Genomic DNA, 17,248 nt, shown 5'->3' with positions numbered 1-17,248 from the left:
TGTTCACTCCCCTAGGATTATTCCTGTCACGCCCCAGAGGAGTCTCTGTCCGAAGAAATTTCGGCAGCATCTCCCCTGTCACTAGTAGAATTTTGACTTTTTACTTTGTATATTCACCGAAGTCATAGATAGATAATTACCGAAGTAGACGCACGTGAAGTAATAAGGTACTATTTTACTTCATCATATTACCGAAGTTGTATATAGGAAAAAAGCGAAGTCTTTGACCGGTTCAAGGAGGCAAAACCGGTTCAAAGTTGGACCGATGCTGAAGTAAAAAAACATCTTTTACTTTGTTTGTTTTGTAAAGTGCCGAAGTAAAAAATGATATATAACTTCATGATTTAAATGGATTGCTGAAGTAATAAATGATATGAAATGTCACGGTTTATATTGATTCATAAAATTAAACTAGATATATATATATATATATATATATATATATATATATATATATATATATCCACAAAATGACAAATACCATAACAATCCAGAAATTTATCCATCAATCCACAAGTATATATATATCCATAAATCCACAAGCATAACTAAAAAATACATCCACATAAACCAAAAGTGTATCCACAGGTACGTATGTCCAAAAATCCATAATGTAAAATAAAATATTTATCCTAATGTACACGACCCATTTAGGCACCTAGATACGAGTAGATGAATTCACTCCATTCACTTCTGACTTCATCATATTGAGATTGATTGTAATATTGATTCTTGATTGTTCCTGCAAACTTTTATGTAAAAAAAATACAAAAATGCATTAGATTTATAAAATCTACAAAAATGTATTAGATTTATAAAATCATTACATTCATTATATATCATAAAGAAGAAACTCACCATCTTCTCCAACTGTGGATTTTTACATTCAACTATCTCTTTCATGTACCTCATCACACAATATCCACATTCAACAGAACCACTTTGTTTTAGATTACCCTATAATGTAATAAAAAAAGTAATGCAACAATTACAATCCAAATAATAAGAACTATCCATTCATGTTTTAATATATGTGTACAATGCATACCATCAATTGCTTAAAACCTGATGCTTTAGCAATACCCTTTGAGGCATTATACATCTTGACCCCACTACATTTTAAAAAGTAAAAAAGTTATATGTTTCATATTTATAAGTGAATGCATTCAAAATCAACACAATCTACTACCTACTTGGTCACCATAGTTTTCCATGCATCGTCTCGATTTCTATTAGACATACAGTCCAATAAATATATTATATTTTTATCTTCATTCACAATAATCAAGATCCAATGGTACCTGCAAAAATAAAAATATAACATTGACTAATATGTAGTAAGAATTGATAAATAATTAAAATATTACCCAGTGTTGTATGGGAATCGACAATATGTTGTGATGTGTCACGACCATCTTTACCAAGTGGGCATGTAGGTATGTTGTCGGGATCCACAAATGAAACATAATCAACCCTGTCTTCATCTCTCAAATATTTATAGAGGTGACTGCACTCAAATATTATATAACTATGTTAGAAATGTTTTAAGGTGTGGACAAGTTTCAAATAAAATATTAAAATGCAAATAAACATTGTAAGTTAACATATCCCATGTAAACCCAAAATCTATCTGGCACCTATCTCTCTCATTTCCATAAAGCACAAGATATCTTCTCTCAGCAACCGTATACTTTTAGGATGTCCAAACATATATAGTGTCATTAAACTCTATGTATATGCTTACTGTTGATGAGAATATGATGGTTCTAACATGATTGAATTTGAATCATCAATCACTAAAAGATACACAAACTTAACGAGGCTTCTTTTACTGCAAAATTGGATAGAAGAAAATTGAGCCTTATTATCCTTCAAGCAATGTGTTCCTCTGAAATATTCAAATGATGCAAGAACATGGAAGTTAACAAACTAAAATAAGCACAGAGCCTGAGTATTTGTAAGGAATAAATTGTTGATGAAGTACGCAACATATGTAAGACTATAGTTTTTCCAATAAATAAACATTAGCTTAATTGAAATTCAAGCTCAAGACTTGTTTAGCATTTGCAAGTCCTTTCTGTAAGAGTTCACCCATAATTGCCTCCATATACGTTGGCCTCTAAAGCAAAGTATTGTTCCATTCTGTAAAATAACTAAAAGTAAGAACTATTAATATGCAAATATTTAAATGCCAACAAAAGAAGAGCCTGCAAAGTGAAAAAAATATTGTTGATTAAATACACATATAATCATAAGATTCACCCATTCTTTTAAAGTCCAGTATTTACCAAGATTTTGTGATGAGATGTTACTCAGAATGCCAACAAAAGGAATCTGGCGATCCATGTAGTTTGATGAACCTAATAGTGTAGATTTCCTATAAGAGCAAGAATCTAAAGACAGGCACCAACCTCCACCTTAGAGTTCAAGTATGGGAAATTCAATATCAGAAATAGATTGATTACCTCCAAGTGCAGCACCACTAGCGCCAAAGCCTAGAAAAGTCTCCCGAAATCCATCAAAGAACTGACTGCTCATGAAGGACGAAGCATCGAGGAGCAGAAGAATTGAGGAAGGGACCGAGGCGAGGGAGAGGGCAGAGGATTCATGCACGGTTCTCGCTGGGGATATCCGAGTCCAGGAGCAACTCCAGGAGGAAGACATCGTCGCTACTATAGCCTCTGCAGTTGGCAGACGCTTGGCTAGGTCTGAAGCGGCACACTTCCTCTAGCAACCTCCTAGTTGGCTCGAGGAATTGGGAGTGGTTAAGGACGGCGGCGTAGCCAGTGAAGGGGCCAAGCAGGGCGGGCCGACCAACGAGATGACTCCGGATGCTCACGGAGGGGGAGGACAAGAGCGAGAGGGAGAAGAGAGGTCGATGCCAGAGACTCCTCCGCAACCGCTGCAGGGAACCGGAGAGGGAAGGCGACGTTGCGGGAAGGGTTAGGTTTAAAAAATGAAAATGCTGGATCGTGATGAAATGGAAGTGAAATAAAAAGTCGCGGGGTGAAATGGCAATTAAAATTAATTATATCCGGTTGATCTTTTTTACTTCAGTATTTACTTCAGCATTCATCATTTTTTTTACCTTTTTTACTTTATCAAATACATTATGCCAAAGTAATAAGATACCAAACAAAAAAAGTGAAGCCCGCATTTTTTTAAATGGGAAGTAAAACATATTCTTTACTTCCTTAATGTTATTACCGAAGTTGTTTATTATATAGTACTTTGAAATCCCTAATTACCGAAGTTATTTGTACCGAAGTAAAAAGCGATTTTTCTACTAGTGTGTACGGCGGACAATCTGAAACTTTTCTACAAGCACTATATACCTCAGCCACATGCGGCTGGAATAATAACAATAAAAGAAAACAAACACCACGCAGTTAATAATAAAGCAGCCCACTCGGCTGTACCAAAACCAAAACACAAAACTACTAGCCGGCTAGGCTTACACAACCAATAACAAATACAAAACACCACACAACGACATCAACACTCCAAAAACAAAACCGGAGTACAGAGCTAAACAAACTGATACATAAACAAACAAAACATACGTGAAATCGATAAGTCCTCTGATGTGACGTGGGGACCAGCAGACAGGATACTCCAAGCGACACCAAAACCAACCTGATACCTGAAAAAAATAGTATCAACGGGGGTGAGTTCAACAACTCAGCGAATACCAATGGACATGAGTAGTAAGATATATCTAACAGCAACAAACATGGAATACAGCTTCCTAATCATATATAGGGAATACGCAAAAACTGAAAGGTAACTGAGGAAGCTGTACTCACCAGGAACTCCTATCCAGAAAAAAGGGTCGTCAAACCAAAGTGTCATAATCCCGTATGCAGTCAAAAGTATGTATCCAACCAAAATGCAACAACCAAATGCAGCAAACAATCATAAAATATAAATGCATCAATGCATATGATGCTAATGATGCGTCTGGTCACCCCCCAGTCTATCATCTCACACACAAATGGTGAGATCGAGTGGGTAGGGTGTGACAACCGTGCACTCGTCACTACTCCCGATGAATGACCGAGTGGACGGAATGCTGAGTACTCTGTCCCGTGACCCCAAATCATAAATGGGGAGCTCAATGCTCATCTCCCAGACACGACGACGGGAGGTATCTCTACCGGCCACCACCGAGTCACCGACCAACTGAGCCAAACAGAGTCCACCGTCTGCCGGCCACGCTGCTACACTAAATGCCACGGTGAGCCAAACAGAAGGAACTGTCACGGCCACCACCGAGTCCTCGACAACGGAGCTAAACAGAACCGCCACACACTGTCTCGATATACCACTAAACCATGAGTGGTGGTGTGTGCAGACATGTAACTAGCGATGTGCTCAACCATAGTAGAGCCGATATCGCACAGGATGCAATCATGATGCATGTCACTACGCATAGCAAAACCGATCAACATAACCATATCCATACATACAAAATGGGTACTGAAAAGCGATGGTCACATACCAAAATCTATAGTACATGGTCGATAGAATATCAAAACCCTATGTCCCGAACATAATAAGTATGGAATATCCCGATCAGATAGAAAATCCATATATACATAATATGGGTACCACAGTATCAGTAAGCCAAATCCACAGATCTAGGGTATACAAATCCTCTAAGGTATAACAACCTAGACCCAAATCATATCCCTCTTCCATAGCATATGTACCAACAATATACACAGATCAAAGAATCAGGGTCTAAACACCCGAATCATATATGATATACAAATAGAGGTACACAAATCTGATATGGCACTAAAACCTAAGTATCAGATAATCTAGATACACAGGCCAGAAACAACAATCCAAATCCTAGTCCTAACCTCAGTAAGCATGGTATGTCACTCTAGAAACTAAGATACTCATAGTAACAAGATAATCATGGCAACAAATCACGAGATATAAGCATGGATACATCACAGGTGACAAACCTAACATGCTATGGATATCAAACAGTGACATACCAAAGGCAAACATGTTCATTGCATGTAGTTATAAAATACTATGCATATCCAATGACAATATCATAAAAGATAAGTCAAGAGGTACCCGCCTTTATACGTAGTCTGTATCGCAATAAATCTCGTATCCAGGCGTTTGTCTCCAAACAAAGTCCTGCAACACACGATATACAGATTTAGCTAACTACATAAATTTATTAGCTAAATCAAATCTCAAACTAAATATCGATCAGTTATGGTAGCTCCATTAACTCTAATCGTTCCACCATTCGGACCAATCCCTACTATCTTTGATTCAATTTGCACCAGTATGATAAAACAATGAATTGACCTCCAACAACTCATAAATTTCTAGAAGATTACCTGCTTGATCAGTGTCGGAGCGCGTTCACTGTGGTAATGGTGACCGAACTAGTGCTATTTGGGAATTTGGCCAAAGCTTCATGTCGAACCAAATGAGAAGTCCATTACTGACCCTAGAGCTAGGGAACCAGCCGAAGCAAAGGGTCTAGTGGCAGCAGCTATCCATGAATAGCCAATCCCTAGCCAGAGCTACAACAGAATAGTTGCACTTCTATGCTTATCATCCCAAAACAGAAAAAATACAACCCGATTCTGCAAATCTAGAACCAAACACATCTTACCCGAATTCCAACTCGAGCTTCCTCTCTGATGCAAATCCGGATGTTGCTGTGATGCGCGAGGAAGAAAAATCTCATCACCAGGGACTAAGGGATGGGAAGTATATGGAAGAGAATCATTGGCAGCCGGTGGTGACTGCGGCAGATCCCCTGCAGCAACGTCGGTTGGTCCAATCCGGCGAGCAAAGAGGGAAACAGCATTGTGAGTGGCGCGAGGAGAGGAAAGGGAAGGTCGACTTGGTTGAGAGATGACCCGAATCCAGCCTCCTCTGTGCCGTAGCCGTCGCACCGTCGACGATCGTCGCTGAAACTCCCGAAACAAAAATCCCTCGGCCGGATACAACTAGGTCTTCCTCAACACCGTCTAGCTCCGGTGACAAGTCTCCCTTAGCCTCGGCGTCGGGTTGTCCGCAAGAGAGGCAGAGCGTGTGCGCAAAAGGGGGAATCGGGAAAGAGAGGAGGTAGGGGAAAAGGGAAGGACTTGAAGTTTCTCTCGGCCGCCGGTTCATGAACACAAGGGGAGGAGAGGAAGAAATGGCCGGCGGCGGTTGCGACGCTGATAGGGAAGAAATGGCTAGGGCACGCGCACGGGAAGGAAGAAGGAACGGCGTGAGAAGAGGAAAAAGAAAAAGAATAGAAAAGGAAAAAGGAAATTAGGAAAATAAATATTTCCTCGCTAAAACGGGGTAGTTTAAACAGATTTTCCCGGGCCCCGTTTTTATCCTCGTAAACTCGTCCATACGAGCTCCGAAAAATTCCCGGAAAATTTCCAAAAAATCCGAAAAATTCCCTTATTAATATTCACATATTTTCGGTATTTTACAATTCCTTTGCTAACATCTAGTCATCTTGATTTGCTTGGACTTTTCCCTTGCCTAGATCACTCTTAACCTATTAGGACTTTTTATCTTTTGCCTAAGTCAACCTTTACCTGTTAGGATTTCTCACTCTCACCTAGTTAATCTTAACTTGTTAAGACTTCTTTCCAACTGTCAAACATTCGATCACCCTTGACCTATTTGAATTTTTACCAACTTGCTTCTAAGGATCCAATTAACTTTGATTTGCTTGGATCAACTCTTGAGAATCGATTCTACCAATAATCTCTCATTAAACATATTTACTTGGTCAAGATTTACCATACACAAATATATTATCAAATATTGAAATCCTAGAGATTGATTGTACCAACATTATGTTCTTGACTTTTTTTTTTTTTTTGCCAACTCCTATAATGCATCTATCAAGTCTTCTACACCTAGACACTTGACATATATATTAAATGATACAAAATTAATTGTAAACCCTTTTACATATACTAAAACACTGATTCAATTGTTTAGTGCATTCTTTCACCAACATAAAATTTCACTAAATGCCAAGGTTGAATGAATAAAATAATTTTATTTTGGTAGCAATCAATTAGAGTAGCTATTCAGTGTTATTGGTTGTTCTATGAGTATGCTTATTATAGTCGTTTGATGATTTTTTTAGTGAATTGGGGTGACAAAATATAGGTATTGGAGTAACTCATATGAGTCTTTCTTTTTGGAAGCTTTGAAGGTTTTAAGCAAGAAAAAGGGTGAAATTTTTGTTGTTGTTTTATTGTGACTAAGTGCTAAGTTCCATAATTCTCCAAAAGCTTAAATCCAAAGTGATTACTTCTACCTAGGTTGCTCATTTTCTTTCTATCTATAGCTTTTTTACTTAACCGAGTAATTAAGTTTGTAAAATACCTATTTCATGTACATAACTTCTAAAATGACTAAATCACGTATGGAATACCGATTTTACCCCTTGTCCATGTCGTTGCTCGTCCACTTCGCCATCCCATCAGGTGCTCATCTAAAGCAAGAAAATGCATCCCGACCCACTTTAATTTCGCGAACTCCTGCTTCTACTAAAACTCAATCCTGAACCCTAACTCCTTCCCTCCCAACGTCGCCTGCTTCCTGCTTCCTGCTTCCTGCTTCCTCTTATTTTCAAAAACTCAATCCCGAACCCCTCTTGAACTTGGTCGCCTACTCATTCTCGTTGTTCAGTGTTTCACTAGTGAAATCCTGTATCACCGATCCTCCTCGTATTTGGCTTCTTCACCTCCACAGGCATCGTCATTTGCTTCTGTGGTCTCCAAAAATTGTGGAGTCGAAATCATATCATCACTGGCTACTGTATTTCTAAAAGCTTCATGACCCAGGTCAAAGTTCCGCTTCACCACATTTTAGCTCGTTATTGCCCCAAGCTTCATCACCTTCTTCACCAAGTTAGCTCCTTATTGTCCCATCGCGCCACATCAATACATCTATGAGAATGCCGAAGTATATATCATCATCTCCAAAGGTAAAAATTTTGAGAGTAAAAGTATTTTTTTTAATTGCTCATTTGTTTCTCATTATAGCTTTATTTATGAAAACATATTTTTTATATTTAAGCTTGTTAATACTATCAAGATAAATTGCCCAACACATACTTTATCTAAATAGGTTAATACTATCAAGATGAATGTTAATACTATTTACTTTGGTAAAAAGCACAGTTTGATTTAATATTTATTATACTTCATACCTAAAATATGTTAAGGATTTTTTAATCTAAATAGATTATATCATCTCTAAATCGTGCACCCTATGTGTGTATAGAACTCATAGTGATGTCAACAAATTCAAAAAATTTAATATTTTTAAGATTATAGTTTCTATAGAACTCTTAGTTCATTTACTTAGTTTAAGTTATCAAGAAATTTAATATTTTTTTAGATTATATGATGTTTATGTTTGCATTCATTCTAATTTCATAATTGTTAATTATGTTTTCATTCGTTGTATAGAGTTAGTGATTAAATTTAGTTTAACTTTGTTTTATTATTGATATTTTATTGAATTTTACAAATCTTGATTATTGTTTTGTTATACGACAGGAAAGTAAAAGAAATATATCAAGTTTAAGAAGTGCAATTCAATTATCAAATTTGCAACACAAGCTACATTGGATGAGCAAGTTAGGATATTTTATAGATTTTTGTTCTGAAACTTTCACAAGAGAAAAGACAAAGGGTCATTCAGAAGTTATACTCCATGAAAAACACATAAATGTTATAAGAAGTATCCCCTTTTTTATTATTCCTGAGCTTTCCATAAATTTGACATCTTAGCGGATTACTGGTAAACATATTTGAGAGTTAGGATTGCAAAGAAGAGACATTCAAATTCACCAACGTGGTTGTATCCTTCACAACCAATGATGTAGCATTATTGCTTAGAATCCCAAATAGAGGCAAACATATCAAGATGAATTCCAATGTTATCTCTGGTGCATTATTCGAAATATTTTTTCCAAGTAACGACCTAAATCGATCTAGATTGGAAATTCTAATGAGGACATATTGTCTCCAAGTCGATTCAGATTCAGATGTTTTGCTATTTTGTAAATTTTATATTTTATATATTTTTTCTTCTATTTTCTTTGCTTCTAGTACATAAAGCTACCTTTAAGAATTATAGATATTGTCGATGATTTTGACAATCTAGGAAGTTATAATTGGGTTGAGCCTATATAAAATTATATGGCTTCTCAACTCCCAATATTTGAGAATCCTTTTGCATCGAAGACTTCTAGGAATACCCTTTCACTCCTTCCATGAAGGGATTTACTGATTTACTTGCTATAAATTTTTATTAGTTAGTTAATATATTTCATAAATATTTTAATAGTATTTAATTATTAAACTATGACATAGGCTTGATTTCTTGAGCATGCCCCTATTTAAGTGGCCGACAATATTATAACACCGAAGACAAGTAAGTGAAGGTCTACGTATTCTCATAGAAATAAAATAAAGACTAAGTTAGCAAAATTCTTACCTAGTTAGGTAATTATTGTTGGTGCAATATCCCCTGGGTCAGGTTGACCAGGTTGACTAAGCTTGAGTTGGCTCAAGCTTGAGTCTTGATGTTTGGGTTTCGATATTTGACAATACATGAAAATTGTAGATGCAATCATCCAATTGGGGAGATTATTGATACAATTCTCCTTTGGTCAAGGACTGACCAGTTTGATGTGAAGAATAGTCAAATAGGTCAAGGTTGATCGAATACTTAACTGGGAAAGTCCTAACTAAAGCTAGAGAGTGGGAAAATCCTAGTGAGTGAAGTCAGGTGAAAACCCTAGTGAATGAAGCTAGGTGAAAATCCTGGTGAGTGAAGTCATGCAGATGAAAGTCTTAGTGAGTGAAGCTAGGGAGGATAAAAAACCTAGTGAGTGAAGCCAGGCACGTGGAGATCCAGGTAGGTCAAGGTTGACCGGACACCTGGTGTTGGGAAGCCCAAGTAGGTCAAAGGATTAACCGGATACTTGGCACAAGGAAAAATCCAGATGGGTCAAAGTTGACCAGACATCTGGTGGAATTCCAAGTGGGTCATGGAGGACCGGACACTTGGCACGAGACGGTAAGTCCAAGTGGGTCAAGGTTGACCTGACACTTGGCACGAGGAGAAAAGTCCAAGTGGGTCAAAGGGTTGACCGGACACTTGGCAAAGAAGTCCCGGCAGGTCAAGGTTGACCGGATGCTAGGCATGAGGAGTTCCAACAGGTCACGGTTGACCGGATGTTGGAATTGGGGACCCTAGACTTGAGTTAAGCAAGTCAAAGGGAAGTCAATCGATTAAACTGTGGTTCAATCGATCAACCGATCAATTGAAGGTGTGCTACGAAGAAGGATGGCCCAATAGATCGACCGATCAATTGGGAAGTGAAATCTCGAGCACAGAATGCTCCCCAATCGATTGGGGTAAGTTTTCTCGTGTAAACGCAAGAGCACAAAAGAAGGCTGAATTGATCAGCCGATCGATTCAGCCTCCCCAATCGATCAGCAGATCGATTGGGAGATAACCGTTGCACGGGATAAAATCATTGGCGAGCGTCTTCCTCCATAGTTCTTCCTCTCCACTTCTTGCCATCTCTCTCACAGGTTCATGCCAGTTCTTGAAGATTTGTGGAGCAAGATGTTGCTGCACTTCTAAGGTCAAGAGGCATTCCATACAAGAAGGAGAAGCAAGCTAGGGTTTTGTAAATCATGTAGATTTGTATTGTATAAGCTTGTTTTTCTTTTCTTCTTGTATTGAGAGGTTGTACAAGGCTTCTCCACCTTCAGTAGTTACCGTAAACGAGTGTTTTCATAGTGGATGAGTGAGTGAGGGTCGGATCCTTAGATTAGTCACCTCTTCTTGAGACGGATACCAAGTAAATTCTAACGTTAGCATTGTGAGTGTGCTTTGTGTGTATTTCCGCTACATATCATCATATCAAAGCAAGACAACGAAGCGCGATGAGTTATTCACACCCCCCCTCTAGCATAAATTGACCCTAACAAGTTGCATTAGAGTCATGGTCTAGACCAGATGCAATGTGGGGTGGCCTTGAACGAAGTTAAGGGTAGGCCCGGGGTAGGTCAAGTTGACTAGATGCTCGCAGGGAGGCCCGGAGTAGGTCAAGAGTGACTGGAAGCAGATGCTAGCAGGGAGGCCTGAAGCGGGTCAGAATGACCGGATGTTTGTGGGAAAGGCCCCAAAGCAAATCAGGGTGATCGAATACTCGTGGGGAGCCCTGGAGTAGGTCAGGATGATTGAATGCTTGCGGGGAAGCCTGGAGCATGTCAGGGTAATCGGATATTTGTGGGGAGGCGAGTAGGTCAGGGTGCCCAGATGCTCACAGGGAGGCCCGAAACAGGTCAAGGTGACCGAATGCTCGCGGGGAGACCCAGAGTAGGTCAAGGTGACCTAATGCGGATGCTTGCAGGGAGGCCTAGAGTAGGTCAGGGTGACCAGATGCTTGTGGGGAGGCACAGACCATGAGAGTAATTATGGTCCTTCGTTTGAGGGAGTATTGTTGGGTTCAATCAAAGTCCCACATTGGAAATATTTGGTAAAGATCATGGGTTTAAAAGGATGTACGATATCTCCATTGGCATGAGACCTTTTGAGGAGAGCCCAAGAGCAAAGTCATGAGGGTCTAAGCTCAAAGTGGATAATATCATGTCATTATGGAGATATATGAACATCCTTTAGGTACAACAAATGGTATCAGAGTAAGGTCGCTCTTTACCGGAATCATCACCGAAAGGGGCAACAAGCTAGAGGGAGAAGAAGTTGAAGCAAATTTCAACAAGTCGAAGACTTCATCAAGAGCTCAACTTCAAATGGAATTCCAAGATGGACTTGGATTCGACACGAGGGTGCCTCCATCATTCATATCAATGAGCTTTGATTCTTGGAAATCAAAGATAAAAAATTTTTCTCATAATGGAGATAGAGCAATGGTTTGCTCTAATGGAAGACTTTGAAACTCCAAAAGACTCAAAGGGAAAATTTCTCAAGAAAAGTAAATAGAGCAAGGAGCAAATTCAAAGGTGCAAGATGAACGACAAGGTAACCAAATTATTGGCTAATCTATTGCCAAGCTTAATCATTTGCAAAATTGGAGAATACAATAATGCAAATGAACTATGGAGCAAATTGGCTAAGCTTAATGAAAAACCCTCCACTGCACCAAACCAAGAGAAATTCAAAGAAGGCGACTCATTGAAGCAAGACCAAGAGGAAGAGGACTCCGAAGTGGAGAGATGCTCAACTTCCGAAGAAGAAGTCCAAGAAGCTTCATTCTCAAAGGAGTGCAACCAAAAGAGCAAAGAGGGAGCATACTCTTTGTTTCATGTGCAAGAGGATGAAGATGATGAAGCCTCCACCTCTAGGATTGAGGGGGAGTGTCGATCATTGACTCTAGAGCGAGAAGAAGCCTTTACCTCCAAATCAAGTGAAGAAGAAGATGGTGTTGCCTTCACAAGTCAAGAAAAATCAAATGAATGATCATGTGCCCCCTACAAGAAAAGGTATAACAATTTCAATTGTTAATAATAAAAATCATATCATTTGCTTTGAGTGCAATGAACATGAGCACTATAAGAGTAAGTGCCCTAAATTGGCCAAGAAGAAGGGCCAAGTGACACCAAAGGGCAAGGAGAAACCCAAGGAGACCGGCCCCACAACAAAGAAGAGCAAGGAGCACATTGTGTACTTTTCTTACAACCAAAAAGGACATTACCAGAGCCAATGTCCTAAGGGGAAGAAACCAGTCAAAATCAAGGGTGGAAGCACAAGTCAAGGGGGAGTTTCCAAGGTAAAACCCAATGTATCATTTATTGAGCATATCCCTTTGAATCTTGGTAAAAAAACATGCTAGTTCTAATTTATATCATTTTAATGCTATTTACCATAAAAATAAGAGGAATGATAGTGTTAAAGGAAATCATGTGGCCTATCATGCTAAGACTACCACCCCTAAGGCTAGGAAGGTAGATGAACAAGGCAATAACTCTAAGAATTTTAATTATATGCCTAAAAATAGAAATGTTCATAGAAATCCAGAAAAATCAAAATCTAAGGATTTAAGGTTGGAAAACCAAGCCTTGAGGTCAAGGCTTGATAAATTAGAAAAGACCCTAAAAAAATAGAAAATATTATTAAGGGTTAAAATGAGTATAACCTAGGGAGGGTTATACAAGGGTCATCCAATGGTCATAGAGGTTTGAGATAAAAACTCATAGCCAAGAATAATGTTCCTTCTTATTATAGGGTTCCATATAGTTATGGAACCAACCAAAGGTCTAGGGGTCAAGTCAAAGATACAAGGGAAGTTATTCCTAGAAGTATTTTTGCCAAGACCAAGGTGACAAAGACTTATAAGAAATCAAAGATAATCACTAAGAATGTCACAAGGGAAGTTATCCCTAGAGTTGACCTAGAGGAAGTGACCAAGGCTTCTAAGAAGCCTAGAAAGGTCATTATGAAGGTATCTAGAGAAGTTATCCCTAGTGAATACCTTGAACATCCAAGGAGCACCAATAGGTGTTGGGTTCCTAGGAGCATATTCTCTACACCCTAGAGGGTAGAGAGTGTCGACTCAAATTGGAAGGGTGGTTAACCCAACCTTGATGTAGTTGGCACTTGGAGAGCATTTTCAATGTTTTTGTAAACCTTTGAAAATGAAATAAATCATATGTTTACTCTTAGAAGAGTAAAATGTGTCAAACCTTGAGGAAATGGATTTAATTTTCATTGGCACAAAAAGGAAAGAACAAAAGAAATGTCAAGTTGGATTTTTGGTATTTTCTTGAAGAAAATTGAGCAATCTGGGATAAATTTTAGGTTTAACATTTATTTAAGGAAACTTAGATAGATAATCTAGGTATACCATTTATACTAAAAATTGGCATGCTTTGTTTGCCCATCATATGCCATGACATTATATTCTTTATTCATATTTATTATGAAAAATATAAAAATACCATGTCATATCATACATACATCATGTAGCTATAGTATGTTTTCTTTTGAAAATCATTTATTTTGATGTATATCATAAATCATCATGCATTATTTTTATTTCCTTGTAATTAAGGATAATGACATTTACTAACAAGTGATATCCTAGGTAGATGCTCATAATTCAAAATGTTTAGATAGATATGCATGATCCCTAGCTTAGGGTAAAATAAAAATCTACATCTCACAAAGACTATAAGGTGACTTGTATGTGTTTTTGTACATATTAAATACAAGTGAGATGTTAGGGTGATGAAAAAGACTTAAGATGTTGATTTAGTGCATCTTATTGAGTTTTGAATTCATCTAAACACATAGTTATGTATACTCCAATCATTGGGAAAGCTAATGTACAAGTCATGTGCATTGAGCCCAAAGAACATGGTTGGAAATTAGTTTTGAAAAATATTTTAAATATACTTTGGAAAACCTTTGTGAAAGCTATCTTTTGATAGTAATCATCATTGAAAAGTTACACACAAACTTGAAAGAAACATTAAAGTTTTTGCAAGTTTCCAAGTTTGTGTCAATCTTTGAAAATAAGATGTATTTTCTTAGAAAACTATATTTCCATGATAATATATACCCTAAATAATGTCTACAATAATTTTCATGATTTTTAAAATTTTGTAAAAGTTTTGGGAAGTTTCTGAATTTTACTGAAATTGAATTTCAAGAAATCAGAGCCCCAATCAATCAGTCGATCAATTAGAGGGCCCCAATCGATCAGTCGATCGATTGGAGGGCCCCAATCGATCAGCCGATTGATTGGGATGTATTTCCCGTGAGCAGTAGCTCATGGAATCGATCAGCCGATCAATCCATTCACTCCTGGAACGATCAGGAAATCGATTCAGAGGCAATTTCTGTGAACAGAACCTCTCTGAATCGATCAGTGGATCGATTGAGCAAGTGTCAATCGATTGAGTCCCAACCCAATCGATCGAAAAGGCTAATTTTGGTTGGGAAAAGTATGATTTCAGGACTTTGAGCCATGTTTAGCCTCTTTAACCACTCCTAAATCTTTGGAATATATTTATATACATTTAAGGGGGAGTTTTCATAATGAAAACAAGGAGAAATGGTTAAGGAACACTATGTTGAAGTTTAGGATGAGGTTAGTTTCAACATTGAATTTTTTAAACCTCAAAACTTTAAATTTTTAGGTTTCCTAAATATTTAGGAACTCCAAGTCATTGTTGGTGCAATGAGAAGTTTGAAGTATGTTTTTAGGGGGGGATACTATTTAAAAAATATGAAAATATTTTTCCGAAACCATTGAAGGTGGTAAATCTTTCGTTTGGAAAAATGCTCAAGTTTGAGCATTGGGGAACAATGGAAGATTGGATATCTTCATTATAGAAAAGGAGTATGCTCAAGGATCAACATTGAATATAATGAAGGGTATGAGACCTTCATTGTGGCGTTGTGAACAACTTGTGAGGTTGTGAACAATGTTGAGTAACTCTTTAGGGGGAGAATTTTTGATGTGTACCAATAGAGGGAGAAATGTAGGATTTAAGTTAGGTCTTTGCCCCTCAAGGAAAGTTTGGGGGAGAATGTAGGGTATAAATTATGCCTTCATTATCCAAAAGACATTGACATGAAGAATAAGTTGAGGCTATGGGATTAGCCTAACTTAAAGCTATTGTCAAACATCAAGAAGGGGGAGATTGCTGGTGCAATATCCCCTGGGTTAGGTTGACTAAGCTTGAGTTGGTTTAACCTTAAGTCTTGATGTTTGGATTTTGATTTTTGACAATAAATGGAGATTGTAGATGCAATCGTCTGAATAGGGAGATTGTTGATATAATTCTCCTTTGGTCAAGGACTGACCAATTTGATGTAAAGAAGAGACAAGTAGGTCAAGGTTGATCGGATACTTGACTAAGAAAGTCCTAACTAAAGCTAGGCAGTGAGAAAATCCTAGTGAGTGAAGGTAGGTAAAAACCCTAATGGGTGAAGCTAGGTGAAAGTCCTGGTGAGTGAAGGCAGGTAGATGGAAAGTCCTAGTGAGTGAAGCTAGGTAGAAGAAAAGACCTGGTGAGTGAAGTCAGACACATAGAGATCTAGGTGGGTCAAAGTTGACCGGACACCTGGTGTTGAGAAGCCCAAGTAGGTCAAAGGATTAACCGGATACTTGGCACAGGGAAATCCAGATGGGTCAAGGTTGACCAGATATCTAGTGGAATTCCAAGTGGGTTATGGAGGACTGGACACTTGGCACGAGACGGTAAGTCCAAGTGGGTCAAGGTTGATCGGACACTTGGCACGAGGAGAAAAGTCCAAGTGGGTCAAAGGGTTGACCGGACACTTGGCGAAGAAGTCCTGGCAGGTCAAGGTTGACCGGATGCTAGGCATGAGGAGTTCCAACAGGTCACAGTTGACTGGATGTTGGAATTAGGGACCCTAGACTTGAGTTAAGCAAGTTAAAGGGAAGTCAATCGATCGATTGAAGGTGTGTTACGAAGAATGCTGGCCCAATCAATCGACCGATCGATTGGGAAGTGAAATCACGAGCACAGAATGCTCCCCAATCAATTGGGGCAAGTTTTCTCACGCAGACGTGAGAGTACAGAAGAAGGTTGAATCGATCAGTCGATCGATTCAACCTCCCCAATTTATCGGTTGATCGATTGGGAGATGATTGTTGCGCAGGATAAAGCCATTGACGAGCATCTTCCTCTCCACTTCTTGCGATCTCTCTCACAGGTTCACGTCAGTTCTTAAAGCTTCTTGGAGCAAGGTGTTGTTGCACTTCCAAGGTCAAGAGGCGTTCCACACAAGAAAGAGAAATGAGCTAGGGTTTTGTAAATCGTGTATGATTTGTATTGTATAAGCTTGTTTTTCTTTTCTTCTTATATTGATAGGTTGTACATGGCTTCTCCGCCTTCGGTAGTTACTGTAAATGAGTATTTTCATAGTGGATGAGTGAGTGAGGGTCAGATCCTTGGATTAGTCACCTCTTCTTGAGGTGGATACCAAGTAAATTCTAGCATTAGCGTTGTGAGTGTGCTTTGTGTGTATTTCCGCTGCATATCATCATCATCATCAAAGCAAGACAACGAAGCGCGATAAACTATTCGCCCCCTCTAGCACAAATCGACCCTAACAATCATTATATGTATTTCAACTCATTCCAAATTTATCTTATATAGTTAATGGTTTTTAATTAATTATGTATCAATCAATAACAATCGTTATTGATTTTGTAGATTATTATTGA

The 17,248-nt window shown here is 38.3% G+C and overlaps 1 protein-coding gene and 1 long non-coding RNA gene across 3 annotated transcripts; both read right to left on the bottom strand.

The window, feature by feature from the left end:
- Positions 1-588: 588 nt before the first annotated feature.
- On the bottom strand, positions 589-3,413 carry LOC122012415. 2 transcript variants are annotated; one of them, XM_042568946.1, is made up of 5 exons: positions 1,368-3,413; positions 1,194-1,301; positions 1,049-1,112; positions 859-957; positions 589-749 (listed from the first exon to the last, which is right to left on the bottom strand). In XM_042568946.1, the coding sequence occupies exons 2-5, from the start codon at positions 1,238-1,240 to the stop codon at positions 651-653; spliced, it is 309 nt and encodes a 102-aa protein (XP_042424880.1). In that variant the 5' UTR covers positions 1,241-1,301; positions 1,368-3,413; the 3' UTR covers positions 589-650. The 2 variants fall into 2 exon arrangements, with proteins under 2 accessions (XP_042424880.1, XP_042424871.1); XM_042568937.1 differs by having other exon boundaries at positions 1,194-3,413.
- A 1,573-nt stretch (positions 3,414-4,986) lies between these two features.
- LOC122012409 lies at positions 4,987-6,284 on the bottom strand. Its single transcript, XR_006120214.1, has 3 exons — positions 5,651-6,284; positions 5,370-5,558; positions 4,987-5,160 (listed from the first exon to the last, which is right to left on the bottom strand). It is a non-coding gene; the product is annotated as an uncharacterized LOC122012409 (long non-coding RNA).
- Positions 6,285-17,248: the final 10,964 nt, after the last annotated feature.

This window comes from Zingiber officinale, chromosome 1A (assembly GCF_018446385.1).
Source record: "Zingiber officinale cultivar Zhangliang chromosome 1A, Zo_v1.1, whole genome shotgun sequence".
NCBI classification, from domain to species: domain Eukaryota; kingdom Viridiplantae; phylum Streptophyta; class Magnoliopsida; order Zingiberales; family Zingiberaceae; genus Zingiber; species Zingiber officinale.
The sequence above is the reverse complement of the archived record's forward strand: the minus strand, read 5'-3'. Positions and strand labels throughout refer to the sequence as shown.